Below are 13,567 nucleotides of genomic sequence, written 5' to 3' on the forward strand. Positions count from 1 at the left end.
TTGTTTTGGTTTCTTTTTATCTCCTTTCGCCCTATGGCACTGGAAATGTAGGACCTTAGTTGGATTAAACTGGGCGTGGTTCCCCCAGTGGCAAGTTGCTTCACTTCACTTCGCGTTCCCTCCACTCCACTCCACTCCCGATTCCTCAGCACTTTTCTTCCTGTCGCGGTTGTTACGTGTCTGCCTTGTTTTTTGAAGGCTTTGAAGGGGTCTAGAGTGCATGGGGGGTCGAGAGCCCAGGGCTTTCGTCTCGAGCAATAGACGGGCCGAAATTTAAAGAAATTCGCTGGAAAAGTTTTCGCCACTTTTGCCAACTTGGCTCCAAAGCGACCGCAGCCAAAACAGAATTGCCTCGTTAAGCGGGGATTCAGTTCCACATATAGAACATGTGTACCAAAATGCCACCGAAACTAATCAATATTTTAAAAAGGGTTTTACGCTGGTTAAATGTGAATGTTTGCATTGCAATGTAGGGTTGTGTGTTAAGTGGTACGGGTATTTATATCGAAACAGGTCTAGAGTTCAATGGACTTTTAAAGAACTTGGTAACTTGTTTTTAGTTCTGAATTAAAGATGACTATAATTGCATTATTTTTCCAGTTAGGTACTGTTACCATAGCTGGCCTAGAACTTCTAGGCTTCTTAGGATATGGTTTTACTAAAAAAAACGAACTTGTCATGTTGACTCGTGTTTGTCTACAGGGAGAAGTTGGTTGTAGTAATTTATATTTTCATTTCCGCGAACTTATCCATAGCCAATCTATATCCGGCCGCATTTGCATTCCTCGCATTTCCCGACGGCATCAGACGCTTTATGCCTGGCTTTAGCGACCGGCGGCGTCTGAGTCTTGACACCACACCCCCCCACACATGCGATGCCCCCGATGTTTCACACATGCCCCGAAATCCCCGTTCTAACCAATTCCGTTGCAAACCTAACCAAATTCCCCCGCTTCCCTTGGCTGTCGTCGCTTTGGCTGGCAGCAATCAGCTGTTCGGCTCCGCTTCGCCAGCTGTCGGCTGCGTTGGGCGCCACTGCGCCTGCGCTCCTGGAAGTCCGGCGGCTCTGTCACATGTTTTTCGAACATGCTCGAACACGAACGGACGCGAATGAACACGAACGGACACGAATGCCGCTTCCAGTGTGCCAAAAAAGAGCAAAAGCAAGAGGAAGAAGCAGCCGAAGACGAGCCGATTGCTCAGTGTGTTAGTGTGTTTTCCGTGGAAGAAGAGGTGGTTCTTGTTGGGTGGTGTGTGAGGGGGTTTAGGACTGCTAACGGTAACGGGCGCCTAGCGGTAACGGTAACGGGAATGACAAGCGCAAGAGCAGAGAAGCCAGAAGCGTCGCCTCGTCGGAGATTCAGAAACAGAATCAGAAACAGAAACAGAGTCAAGACAAGACCCAGAGTCCATAGCGAACAGCAGTTCGATAGGAGAGTTGCGATAAACTCAAGTTGCTATTAAAATCGAAGCGGAAAAGTTACGAAAATTTACTGCAAATGCTGCGAATGCCCACTAGATAAACGATAAATTTCAAATTTCATATTCTAAATGCTAAGTGCCAGCGCCCCAACCAGCGGCAATCAATCAATTAGGCCCAAAGGGGTGGTGCGCCCAAGTAGCAACAACAATACGGCCGGAGAGAGCAACCGGATACCAATCGACAGCACAGAGACAGAAGTTGTGACAGAGAGAAAAAACAGAGACAAGCTGGGAAAGCAGAGACATTGAGAGAAAGAGCGAGAGCATTGTTGGCAGTGACAGCAGTTAAAAATCAATATCCGTCTAAAGTTTATTTCGGTTTCGGTACGGAAAACTCAGAAACTTCAAGTTTCTCTAATCGAAATTCCCCTAGAAATCAATAGGCCAAAATTATCCTACGTAGCTTAACTCGATAAAAAAAAAACTTAAATAAAATCCATGCTTTTTGTCAATCGCGTCCGCTTTGTGCTACAAATTTAACATATAAACGTTTTTTGCGAGTGTAATCGTGTGTCCATTTTATGCTAAACTTGAACATAGAGTTTAAAGAAGTAACCAAAGTTTAAGAACAACGTGCTCCATCCAATGCCATGTGTGTTTTAATAACGTTAGAACGGCTCCGGTCCAAATAATTAGTGACAAATAACCAGTGCAATCAGCCAAGTAAATCCAAGTTTGACCAAAAAGGTGAGTAGTGTGCTCTCGATGAAAGTGATGAATGAGTGTGTCGTAGGTCAGGGCACTTTGGTGCTTCATGATCAGATGGACGGCTGCCTCGGGGGGCGGGGATTAGGCCTTGCATGTTGCATCTGCATCTGCATCGGAATCTCCGTTGCCATCTCCATCTCCATCTGCATCTGCATCCCAGACCGTGGATTTGCGGCACAGCAGGAGCCAACGCCACCAAGCTGTTCGAAATCCAACGCTTGGCTGCCTCTGCGCTCAGCTGAGCGTTACACAAGCACACACAAGCGCAGTCCGCATCAAGAGTCAGCTGTTCGTATACACGATTCTGTGTCCCCCATATACCACCACCCACCACCCACCATTCACCACCTCCAAATTCTCGGGGACCCGACAGACCAGCCGGCAAACCGACATTCGCGACGAAGGCTAAATCGATATCCCACTCTGCCGCTGGCAGCTGTTCGCAGCTAGTTCGGCTGGAAAATCAGATGGTTGGTCTAGGAGGCCTACCCGGTCGCTTCCAGCCATCTTTGCCAGCCCAAAACGGATCATTGAAAGATAATATATTATATTATATTATATGATATTTATATTATTATGAAGAATAGGGTGCCTTCTTTTATTCACCACCTATATTTAGCCTTAATACATTGGTAAATCAAAATTCATTATAATAGGTTTTTGAAAAATTTGTATATCCCAAATTCAGAAAAGATGGTATCATATATATGTTTTCCCAATGATATTGATTCAGTTTTATTTTTTTTTGTTTAAAGAAGCTACTTCATGTGTACTTTTTTTTTGGTTTAATATGTATACCTTATAAATTCTTTATATGATCCATGATTTAGTATCCTTAAACATTAGACGGTACTACCCCTAAGTGATCCTCACTTTCATCTTCCCGTACCGGACTGGAAATTGCGTAATTTCATTAGCGTTAAGCCGACTTCCAGGCGTGCGCCGCTTTCCCGACGCTCCCAATCGCGGCGAGCCATTCAGTCTGGGTTGCTATTCCGATTTCCGATTCCTATTTCGATTCCGAATCCGAATCCGCCGCCCCGGTCTTTGTCACATTCAGTCGCTGTTCTCCGAGTGTCTTGTGCAGTTGATTAGCCGCTAAAAGCCGGCGCCAACAGCTGACCACGTGCAAGGAGACCAGAGTAAGTGCGTCCGGGCAGGATCCTTCTGCGCGCGGCGATGTGCGGGGTGGGTGGTCGGCTCTTAAAGTTGCGGAAAATCGACAATGAGGAGAGTAGGAGCCGGGTAGGGGGAGCAGGGCCATAACGCGATGCCGGTGCCATAAAGTGCCGGTACGGAGACCCGAAGCGAGTCCCATAACCGCTAACTGGAAGCGGCGAGCCAGCGAATCCGAATCCGAATCCGAGTTCCCAGTCGCGAGTCCGAGTCCGGCGAATTGCCGAGTCATCCTTTGGACGCGACGAACCCACAAGCCGGCCCCCAACGAAGGGCATCCAAGTTGCGAATACCCTTGCAGCACGAGGAATTGTGTTAAATATACATATTAGTTGTCGGTGCTTACAAAAGGTGATATAAAACTAAACTAGAATAAAGAAATAACAATGGATAGTTCAATAGAAATTACAAAGCCGTCGCATAGAAAGCATCATTAAATTTCATTCTAACGGTCCAAAAGACTTCCGAAAAACGGTTACTGCATACTTTTAGACACATTTATGGGTGATTTTTGTGATTTTTCAAGGTATTTTGTTGTTTCTTATATCATAATTAAAAGCTTGAGCCTTAGGACGGTTTTTTAAAATAACCCTATAAATTAAGGATCCCTTGGAATGTCATACTCCAACAACTCAAAACATAGTGACTAATTTATACAGTTTAAGCCTAAAATTCAGCAATAAAACAAAAATTTCCATTCAACATGGTATACAATTTGAGATTAAAGTTTTTGTTGACTTATTGATTGAAGTGAGTACTAGGTTTTTTTTAATTAAATGTTTTTTTTTTTTTAAAGCATATGGAAAACGCAGAAAAGCGTTTTTTTCAATTATAATGTTATGTAAATAATTGGAAAATTATTATTATTTGATTCATTATTTGTTGGTCCTGGGGCTAAATAAAGAAATACTGTATGTATTGGCAGAGGAGGCTGGCAGAGATAGGTCCTAGACCCATGAGGTAGGATTCAGATAGAACACCCCTGAAAGACGCCCGTTTGGAAAGGGTATTTGACCAGGCACATGGCCAAAGGACTCTAGACGAGCCCACAGCTGAGCGGGAAAAGGAGCGAGAGAGAGACGGCGCTACTGGGTGAGACAGAGAGCGAGCGAGCGAGCCTGCGCCCAGCTGGAAGTTCCAACCACGGCGGCAAGCGCAACTGGAGTTGCCGACAACTGCACAGCCGACAGCGAAAAACCGACAACCGACGGCCAAGAACCGAGTGGCTTTGGCGTCGCTGCCCCACTGGCTTCTTCGCTTTTCGCCCTGCCTTTCGCTTCGTGGTGCGCGATGGCTCGATTCAAGAATCAGTCGTCGTCGAGCTTTCAAACCGTTTGCAGCGAGCGCCAGAGCAGCACCGCCAGGGATTCCTGTCCAGTCCAGTCGAGCCAGAAACTCCACTCCACTCCAGCCACAGCAAAGGAAAAGCAGGCAGCCGCAGCAGCAGCAGCAGCAGCAGCACCACCAAAGCAAAGCAAAAGCAGCGAGCAGAAAGCAGAGAGAGAGAGGGACAGAGACAGAGGGGAGAGATAGCCAAAGTAAATTGGCCAGAAAGAAGTTCTTTCTTTCGCCTAATTCTTATTTTTTTTCGGTGTGTGAATGGTATGGTAGTGTTGTTCTCGTGCCCCATTGATTGGGAACCTTAACAATTTTTTTTCCAAGTGCCCCTTTTTTTCTGTGGCTTCTTGCGGTGTTGATGCGGTGATATCATATAACCCACAGCACGTGCTGAGTGGGTTACCCACTTGATTCCGCCGGCTTCCACTTCCTTGCCACTGCGGCCGGAGTTGCATCGATTATTTCGGGGCCGGCTCTGTCCAAAGCAGCGTGATGATCAAAGGAACGGAAAGGAACTGCTCCCGAAATAGCCGCCTCATCCATCATTTGTTTCCGCACTCAGCCGCCGGGCATCGGGAATCGAGGACGAACCTCACCCTACATGTGTGTGTGTGAAATGCCGGCAACTCCAAGAACAAGGGCTCCACGAAAAAAAAAAAAGAAAAAAAATTGAAAAATAACCGAAGAGTATCCGATGAATCATCAGCAGGCCGTGGATACGGCACTTCGTGCAACTCCGGCGCAGTGGAGCGCATCGCTTTTGGCCACGGGCACGCGACCAAACTGCATTTTCTAGGGGGAGTAGAGTTTTTCCAGGGGGAGGGGGGTGGGGGACCTGAAGGATTACGGCAGCAGGGCAATACCAGAAAGGAGTTCGTGCTGGCTGCTTTTTATAGTTTTACAGTTGCGCCCCTGCAGCCTGAAACGGCCAAAATAGAAAAGGGGGTGAATGTGAATCCGGCCCGGCGGTCGACGGACCACGGGGTGGTCTGATGACGTCGCCTTCAACGTCGTGGTTTCCATCGCCATCGTTGCCATGGAGCGATGACGACATCTTTGCCAAAGGAGCGTGTGGATGGATGTCCCTTGCCTGTACTGCGACTGCTGTTTTCTTTTGCCTTTTCCACACCCCCAGTTTACATAGAGGGTGCATCAGTTTAAAGACCTTGATCTCTGGCTCTATAAGGGACCCGACCATCAAATTTGGTTTATGCGTTTATTGGGGGTCCCTTTAACTGCAGTCGAACGTTGGTAACTCAATTCTTAAAAAAATTTAAAAAAAAGCTTTTACGTATCTTTCTGAAGATAAATCCATAAATATCAATGATGGTGTTGTTAGCTTTTCCCACACCTCCAGTTCACATAGAGGGTGCATCAGTTTGAAGGCCTTGATCTCTGGTTCTATAAGGGGACCGTCCATCAAATTTGGTATATGGGCTAAATGGACCCCCAACCAATTGCAGTCGAACTTTGGTAACTAAATTTTTAAAAAATTAAAAAAAAAAAATTATTATGTTTCGCCTTCAAGATATAACCATAAATATCAATATTGGTGTCCTAATTTTATTTTATATTTATTGCTTTGTTGGTTCCCTTTGAGGCAGTGACCAAAGTTACAGCACTTGAAAGCCACCTTGTTTTTGCGGCATATGAGAGCCGTTCGTTGTTGTTGTTGGTCTATACGTGCAAGGCGGCCAAAGTTCAATGGATTTTATGTGCGGTAGCTCCTGCCTTCCTGTCCGCCGCCTTCCTCCTTCTCCTCCTGTCTGTGGGCCGTCTTTTTATAGCCGCTTCTCCGGCTGTTTTCCTCAGTTTTCCTCGCCCGGATGACGGCTGTCTGGCAGCTCCACTGGCAAACTAAGGGGGAGAACTCCTCCCGCTCCCAGTCATATTGCGCTTAAAAAAAAAGAGTTGGGGCGCCGATAGTCCTTATAAATAGTACAGTGTGAATGGACGAATGGGAGGGTATGGTATATATTCCCATGGCTAACTCTACCATTTCTTTTCCTTCCTTTCAGATCCGACGATTGACGAAAAGGGTCGAGCAGCAAACGCGGAGAAAGTAAAATAAAGAAAGCAAAACCCAAAGAGAATCGAGAGTAAAAAAAAAACAACTAAAAAGAACACTTAAGAACAAAACCAAAAATCGAATTTCCATGTTTAAATCGCAAAACCAAAATTATCGATTAACAACCAATTAAAGGAAAACCAAAGAGACAAAAACCAAAAGTAAAGTAAATTGCTACCAGTAAACGCTAGTCCAAATCTTCACTATAAATATATATATATATATGTATACAATATATATTTAATTAAAAATACTTCAAGAAGAACACGCCAATTGCCGCAAAACTTACTCCAAGCCGAAAACCTAAACCAAAACCAAAACCAAAGATTTCCATTAAACAAACGCAAAATACCAAATACCAAACACAGCTTCAAAGTGTGCACAATAAAACAAAAACAAAAAAAAAGTTAATAACAAAAACCAAAGAAAGACAACCAAAAAAACCAATATTTATAAATAAAAAAACAAAAGACAATTAAGCAAAGTCGAAGAAGAAAAAGAAGTACCAAAGAAAACTGCGCCAAAGTCACGGCCAGCAAACAAAAAGTACAACAAACAAACAAAACAGCAAGACATACAAATAATAGCAACAAAAGCAGCAACAGCAGCTGTGAAGTGAAGCGTCACCACTGGCCACGCCCACTCCCCGCGGCCCAGCCAACCGCCCCCGCCCCCCGTTTTCGCAATCTTTTGGATTGGCAGCGCATCGTTTCCAAGAAATCTTGCGTGTGCCGAGAAAAATTGAAACACACTAGAAATCAGTGTCGGTGAAAGACTCCCTTACCAAAAAGTAGCCCATCTCTTTTTTTTCGAGTGTATACGAATCAGTTTCCATTTTTTTTTTCTGTGTGACCCAATCGAAAGGCAACAACAGCAACAACAAGAACAACAACTGCAACAACTGTGATGGGAGATCAGCCAAAGGCAACGACTAACCCAACCGGAGAAGCCGAAGGCGACGCCGTGATGGCCTCCAATCGCCAGGATTCGCTGCCCAACGGAACAGCAGGAGCAGGGGCAGGAGCAGGAGCTGGAGATGGAGTTGGAGTTGGAGTGGGAGCAGCAGCTGGGGCAGGAGATGGAGCAGGAACAGGAGCAGGAGCTGGAGCAGGAGACGGTGGTCCACCACCACCACCACTGATGACGGATCCAGAGGATCACTCCGTTGGTCAGGGCATCGTGGGTCCGCCCAGTCCGCTCACCGGCTGCTACCTGCTCATCGTCCTGGGCGAGCCGCACTCCGAGGAGCACAAGGACAACATCTTGCAGCATCTGCTCAAGGGTGAGTTCTAGTTTCATCCGTCGCTATTCCTTAGAAACCGTACACAGAGAGAATTCTAAAGTTATAATCTGAGTTCAGAATGTTCTTATTCATTTTTATTGTTCTTAAATCAAGATGAAATGGCGGTATTTACATTATATATCTTAAAAACTAAACTATTAGTCCAGTCAGTAGTGTATACTTATTGAAAAGTTGTTAAATAAACTCCATTTAACTTTTCTCTTCTCACCATTTCGATCTAATATTGAGATAATTGATACGAAAATGTACTTACAAGGTTTTTAAGAACGAATGTTCTCAAATCAAGAACAATGTACTTGAATATTTCTCCCTGTGTCGAAAAATCCGTTAAGAATCATATCGATTAGTTTTGGAAAACAACATCTATATTATTAGAAGTGGGATTATAGTTAAGATCCCTCCTTTAACATACCATCTAGATATGATACCTAATTCGTTACAAAAATTGACTAAATACTGAGGCTTATCTATCTATCTAATGGTTATATTTACTCGTATAGCGAAGTTTTGAGTGATCACATTGCCTATTTTTGTTAGACCTTCCAAAAACATTTTACAAAATTTGGTTGGGCTAGATAAACATTAAATTTAGTTTTTTTTTTCAAAGGGGTAAGTACTATTACCGTATTAGCAAAAGTTGTAGACTAGAATAAATAAATATAAATTTTTAAATGGATGATATTTAAAAAAAATATCTTAAATTTAAATTCTAGATTTATCTGATATTGTTTTATTCAGAAGATGTTATTGAGTTTGAGTTGGTTTAGTACTACCCCTAAACTTTAGTAAAAAAATGAAAAATCCCTCCTATCAAATCGGATATTTTTGCCAAAGCTATTTTCTCGATTATGTCTGAACTTACAACGCAAAAACTGCACCTCAAACAAGAATCTGCATACAAAAAGTTTGTAACCAGAACGTTTACACGTATTTTCTATGGAAATTTAGCTTTGGCAACAGTTTTTCTTTTTGTCTTTTTTGGCTAAAAGGAATTCCTGCTAACACTGGAAAGCAGAAAATGCAAGGAGATAACTTTGAATAGGTTTGTTGATCTTTGAAATTCAACAGACTTTAATTCGTTGCGCATGTTTCCAGCGAAATTTTCGATTTGGCAAAAATGTGAGCCCATGAAAATATCATTAAACGAAATGCATATTTAAATGCGAGAGTAGAAAGTCAGGGAATGCAAATGAGGATTGGGTTTCGCAGTTGGAGTCTGTGATTGAATGCTCGTGGTCGCGGTGGCGGTCGTGGTCAAGCCTGGCCGCTTCCCGTCGCGTGTCCCGTTTGGAGCAAGTCGGTCCAAGTCGGTCCAAGTCGGACTTAGATTCAGGCACCCATTCCATGCTGATCCATTCCAATCAAGAGCTATCAAAATGCACCCACCCCACGTCCAGCTTTTTCACACTTTGCTGGCTGCCGTCGCCTCGTCTGTTGGTGCTTCTAATTAGCTGGATTGGATAGGACTGGATGGAGACGGAGATGGAGATGGAGATGGGAATGATGGATCCGGTGGGGTGGTCGAGGGAATCACCTGCTGGTTTCATCTTCATATTTCACTTTTTTTTCTGCCATGCTTCTGCTCCCGCGTGTCTGACACAGTTTCTCCGATTCTTAATAATAATCAACTCGGCGACGGGGAGTGGGGTTTTGATGGGTTTTAGAAGAGGTAATACAAAAAATAACCTGCCATCGCCAGAAGTCTCGAGACCCAGAACGACTTTTACAAGCCATTTATGGCTGATTTCCGCTCATTAGCATTGGAATATATTAAGTGGGCTAGCTGAATAGAAATCAGTAGTCTAGAAATCTATGTAAGTTTAAGTTCTTTTTCACTTTGGTAATATACATAGTTGAACATTCGTTATAAAGAACTTTCCTAACCCAAGGTCTCAATAAGATGGTATAGATAGATAGATGGTAATACCTATTTCCGCTCATTATCATTGGAATATTTTAAATGGGTTGGCTAAATAGAAATCAGTAGTCTAGAAATCTATGTTACTTGAAGTTCTTTTTGACTTTGGTAATATAGTCGAATATTCGTTATATAGAACTTTCCTAACCCAAGGTCTCAATAAGATGGTATAGATAGATAGATGGTAATACCTATTTCCGCTCATTATCATTGGAATATATTAAATGGGTTGGCTAAAAAGAAATCAGTAGTCTAGAAATCTATGCAACTTGAAGTTCTTTTTCACTTTGGTAATATAGTTGAACATTCGTTATATAGAACTTTCCTAACCCAAGGTCTCAATAAGATGGTATAGATAGATGGTAATAGATTGTAAAAATGCTCAAAAAGTGCATTTTATCAATTCAAGAAACCATAGCTCCAATTTTGTTGGTGGTTTAGGTGGTAATATGATTGAAATTAGTATTTAAATCGTATAATATATTCCTTACCTTAAAACTATTACATTTTAAACGCTAGATAGTATCTAGTAGATACTGTGACTGCTAAATATCTGTATTCAATTTAGAAAAAATCTTGATGCACAACCGGTTAGTTTTTACTATACAATCCTTTGATATAACAAGTTTACATATTCGTGGTCATTGTAAAAGGCAAACAGGAGTGCTGAAAGGCTTGCTAGCCACTCCAATTACCTGCTGCCTGTTAATCGAGTTCCCATTTCCGTGCCCAGGAGCACGGCACTCCAAGGAGCCGCCTCCTGATATCCTGTCGACCTGGTGCTGTCCGCAAACTCAATCGGGAATGTCGCTGATAATTCGATTTAAGCAAATTGCGCATGAAAGTATGCAGGGGCTGCCAGTATTCCAAAGGATTTCGATGGATGGAGGATGCGAACTCACCCACTTTGCCAGTTTAATTAAAATCGAAAGCGCACACCCACGTAACCCGGGCACTGAAAGGCAGGCAGTGCAAACAACAGTGGCGGATTGTTTGCTTTTAATTGTATTAATTATTTTCATGTTGATTGCATTACAAACAGCAACATGAAGCAACAACAGGCAGTAACAACGGCCGCTGTAATGAAAAGGGCAATTGGGTCAGAGTTCACAGTTCGGGCAGGGGATGCACTCACCCACGGATTCAGATTCAGATAGAGATACAGGTAGAGATACAGGATGAGGATGCAGATTATTAACAAATATTTGATTTATGCAGGCGACAAACCGGAATGGTCAAATGGGACCTCCGAGATGGGAAAAGCTAAAGGGTAAACACCAACTAGCCAATTGAGAATATGGAATACGGAATTCGCAGAACGCCAGTACGGCACTTTTTTTTTTAGAGGGTGTGTGGCATAATTGCCGGACTCAAAACACCGTTTCCCCCTCTACTCGCCCCATCCGGAAATTGCAAAAACTCGCCCGTGCGGACCCAAAATTAGTCGCCAGCCTAAGGCAAGGGGTTAGAGGAAGCTGGGTAACCTGGGGTGTGGATTACCTGGTAAAAAACATTCAAGAGACACAAAGCGAAAAAAAAACCGTGCAATGTTTGCTCAGTTCCGTTGGTTTACATTAAACAAACAGCCCAGTGGCGGCTGCAAGGGGGTTGAGGCCTTCTTTTTAATTGATTTTGAAAAAAAAAGTGTGGCGGCAGTTTTACGGACACCGGGGACAAACGAATCAGGAAAATATAGTAAATTAGTTTTATAGAAAGTATTACTGCAAACGGAAACATGCTAGGAACTTTTTATATGGGGATAATCATATACTTCTAATGAAAATATGCACTGCACTCAAAAACGTAATACCGACTTTTTTTTTTTAGGAGCTTTTTCTATAAGAATAACTATCTACTTCTAAATATATTTTTTCGAATAAAGTAAAGTAACGTAATGAAAAAATGCACTGCACTCCGAAACGTATTACCGTCTTTTTTTCTGTAAGTTAGAACAATTATCTACTTCTTAAGTACATTTTTTTATAAATAAAATACATTTACCAATTAAATAAAAGTTAATTCTGAAATAAACTCCACCATTAACTCAGTGTTACCAAAATTCCTTGTGCGTGTAGTCAAATAGTTTTCGTACTGTTAAAAATAATAAAGACTAGATGAATTCTAAGCTTTAACTTTAGGGCGTAGACCTTTTTTTTCCTGCCACAATGTTCCTTGCGTAGTCAAGTGGTCGCCACTTGGACACTTTACACCGCCACTTGGCTCCTCGTTCACCTGACTTGATGATGCGGAGACCCATTTCCCCTTAGATTTCCCTTCTCACCGTCGTCACTTGATTATGAAAATTACGTGGCTCAATTGCAGTCACGCTTCCCAGTCTCGCACTTTCTTCTTTCTTTCTACCTTTCTACCTTTCCAAATTTCGTGGTTCATTTTTAATTAACTTAAAAATTAATCAATAAAAAATAAAAGCGACATTCAAGGTCGTCCATTCCTCGGGTTGGAGAATCACATAACCTTATTATGACAACTGTTGTCGAAAAAGGGCAAAGAGCAGGGGGCAATGGGCGTGGCACTTAAATGTGTGTAGGCCCAAAAATCGATCAAATAAAAGGGGTAGACAGGGCAGAGACGGCGAAAAAAGGGGGGGGACCAAAGCGAAGAAGACGCGTGACAAGCTTCGATTTTGTTGATATTTTTAGACAGTCCAATGGGGCTGTCGGCTCCCGGGGGAGTGAACTTTTGGATTGCGTGACAATGGGGTCCGGGATGTATGACAGCTGGGCGATGCAGGATATAAGATGCCGTCGGCGACAGGAGACTCTTCCTGGCCAGAAACATGCTACGTGACTCTTGCCATTCGAAAGCACCCCCCCCCGAAAATACTGGACACGTTCGCTGGGACAACAAAGTAGCGCTGACAATACAATGACAGCAATTTCTGGTGCACTCGCTGCTGGGAAAGTGGCTAAGGCTAAACAAACTGCTGACAGCCATCTAAACCAGTGTACCAGTCGATCCCGAAAAAAGATTCAACATTGCCCGACTGTTTGCCTCTCTGCCACTCTGGGTTCTTTTCGAGGTACAGGTGGGAAAAGAAGGGCTTTTGCCGGGTGTTTTTCGTAAGCCACTAGAAAATGTCACTCTCGACTGAATGGCAAAGAAAGCGATCGAAAATAGGTTAAGTACATAGTACAGGCACTCAAAAGGCAACTGTTCTACCTCACATGACTTCTTATCTGCCGCTGCTCTGCCGGCACACGCACAGTATACCACAACAGTCGGCACAAATGTATGAGATTTTTACCCCAATTAATTTGTTTTATGGTAAATATTATATGGGACTAAAAATAAATAAAGATAAAGATTTTTTCCTAAATGAAATCAGTTTAGGTTTTAAGATTACGAAGATCCGAATTTTAAGATTGGTAGGTCTATACCATTTCTTGAGGCTTACCCGCACTTTCAGCAGAGGTTTAAAAATAAAGACAAAGATTTTTTCCGACATGAAATCAGCTTATGTTTTAAGATTAAGAAGATACGAATTTTAAGTTTGGTAGGTCTGTACCATTTCTTGAGGCTAACCCGGACTTTCAGCAGAGGCCAATGCGGCGTA

The 13,567-nt window shown here is 43.0% G+C and overlaps 1 protein-coding gene across 6 annotated transcripts in view; it reads left to right on the top strand.

Annotated features, from left to right (window-relative positions):
• Nucleotides 1-1,366: 1,366 nt before the first annotated feature.
• LOC119557216 (microtubule-associated protein futsch) overlaps nucleotides 1,367-13,567 on the top strand; it is a 53,798-nt gene continuing 41,597 nt past the window's right edge. For 3 of the 6 annotated variants that reach the window (XM_037869874.1, XM_037869877.1, XM_037869879.1), the window contains exons 1-2: nucleotides 4,667-4,904; nucleotides 6,723-8,054. In XM_037869874.1, the coding sequence (XP_037725802.1) occupies nucleotides 7,679-8,054 (376 nt within the window). In that variant the 5' untranslated portion in view covers nucleotides 4,667-4,904; nucleotides 6,723-7,678. Of the gene's footprint in view, nucleotides 2,170-3,257; nucleotides 3,333-4,666; nucleotides 4,905-6,722; nucleotides 8,055-13,567 lie in introns of those variants that run through there. The other 3 variants (XM_037869875.1, XM_037869876.1, XM_037869880.1) reach the window with 3 other exon arrangements.

Source organism: Drosophila subpulchrella, chromosome X (assembly GCF_014743375.2).
Source record: "Drosophila subpulchrella strain 33 F10 #4 breed RU33 chromosome X, RU_Dsub_v1.1 Primary Assembly, whole genome shotgun sequence".
Taxonomy (NCBI): domain Eukaryota; kingdom Metazoa; phylum Arthropoda; class Insecta; order Diptera; family Drosophilidae; genus Drosophila; species Drosophila subpulchrella.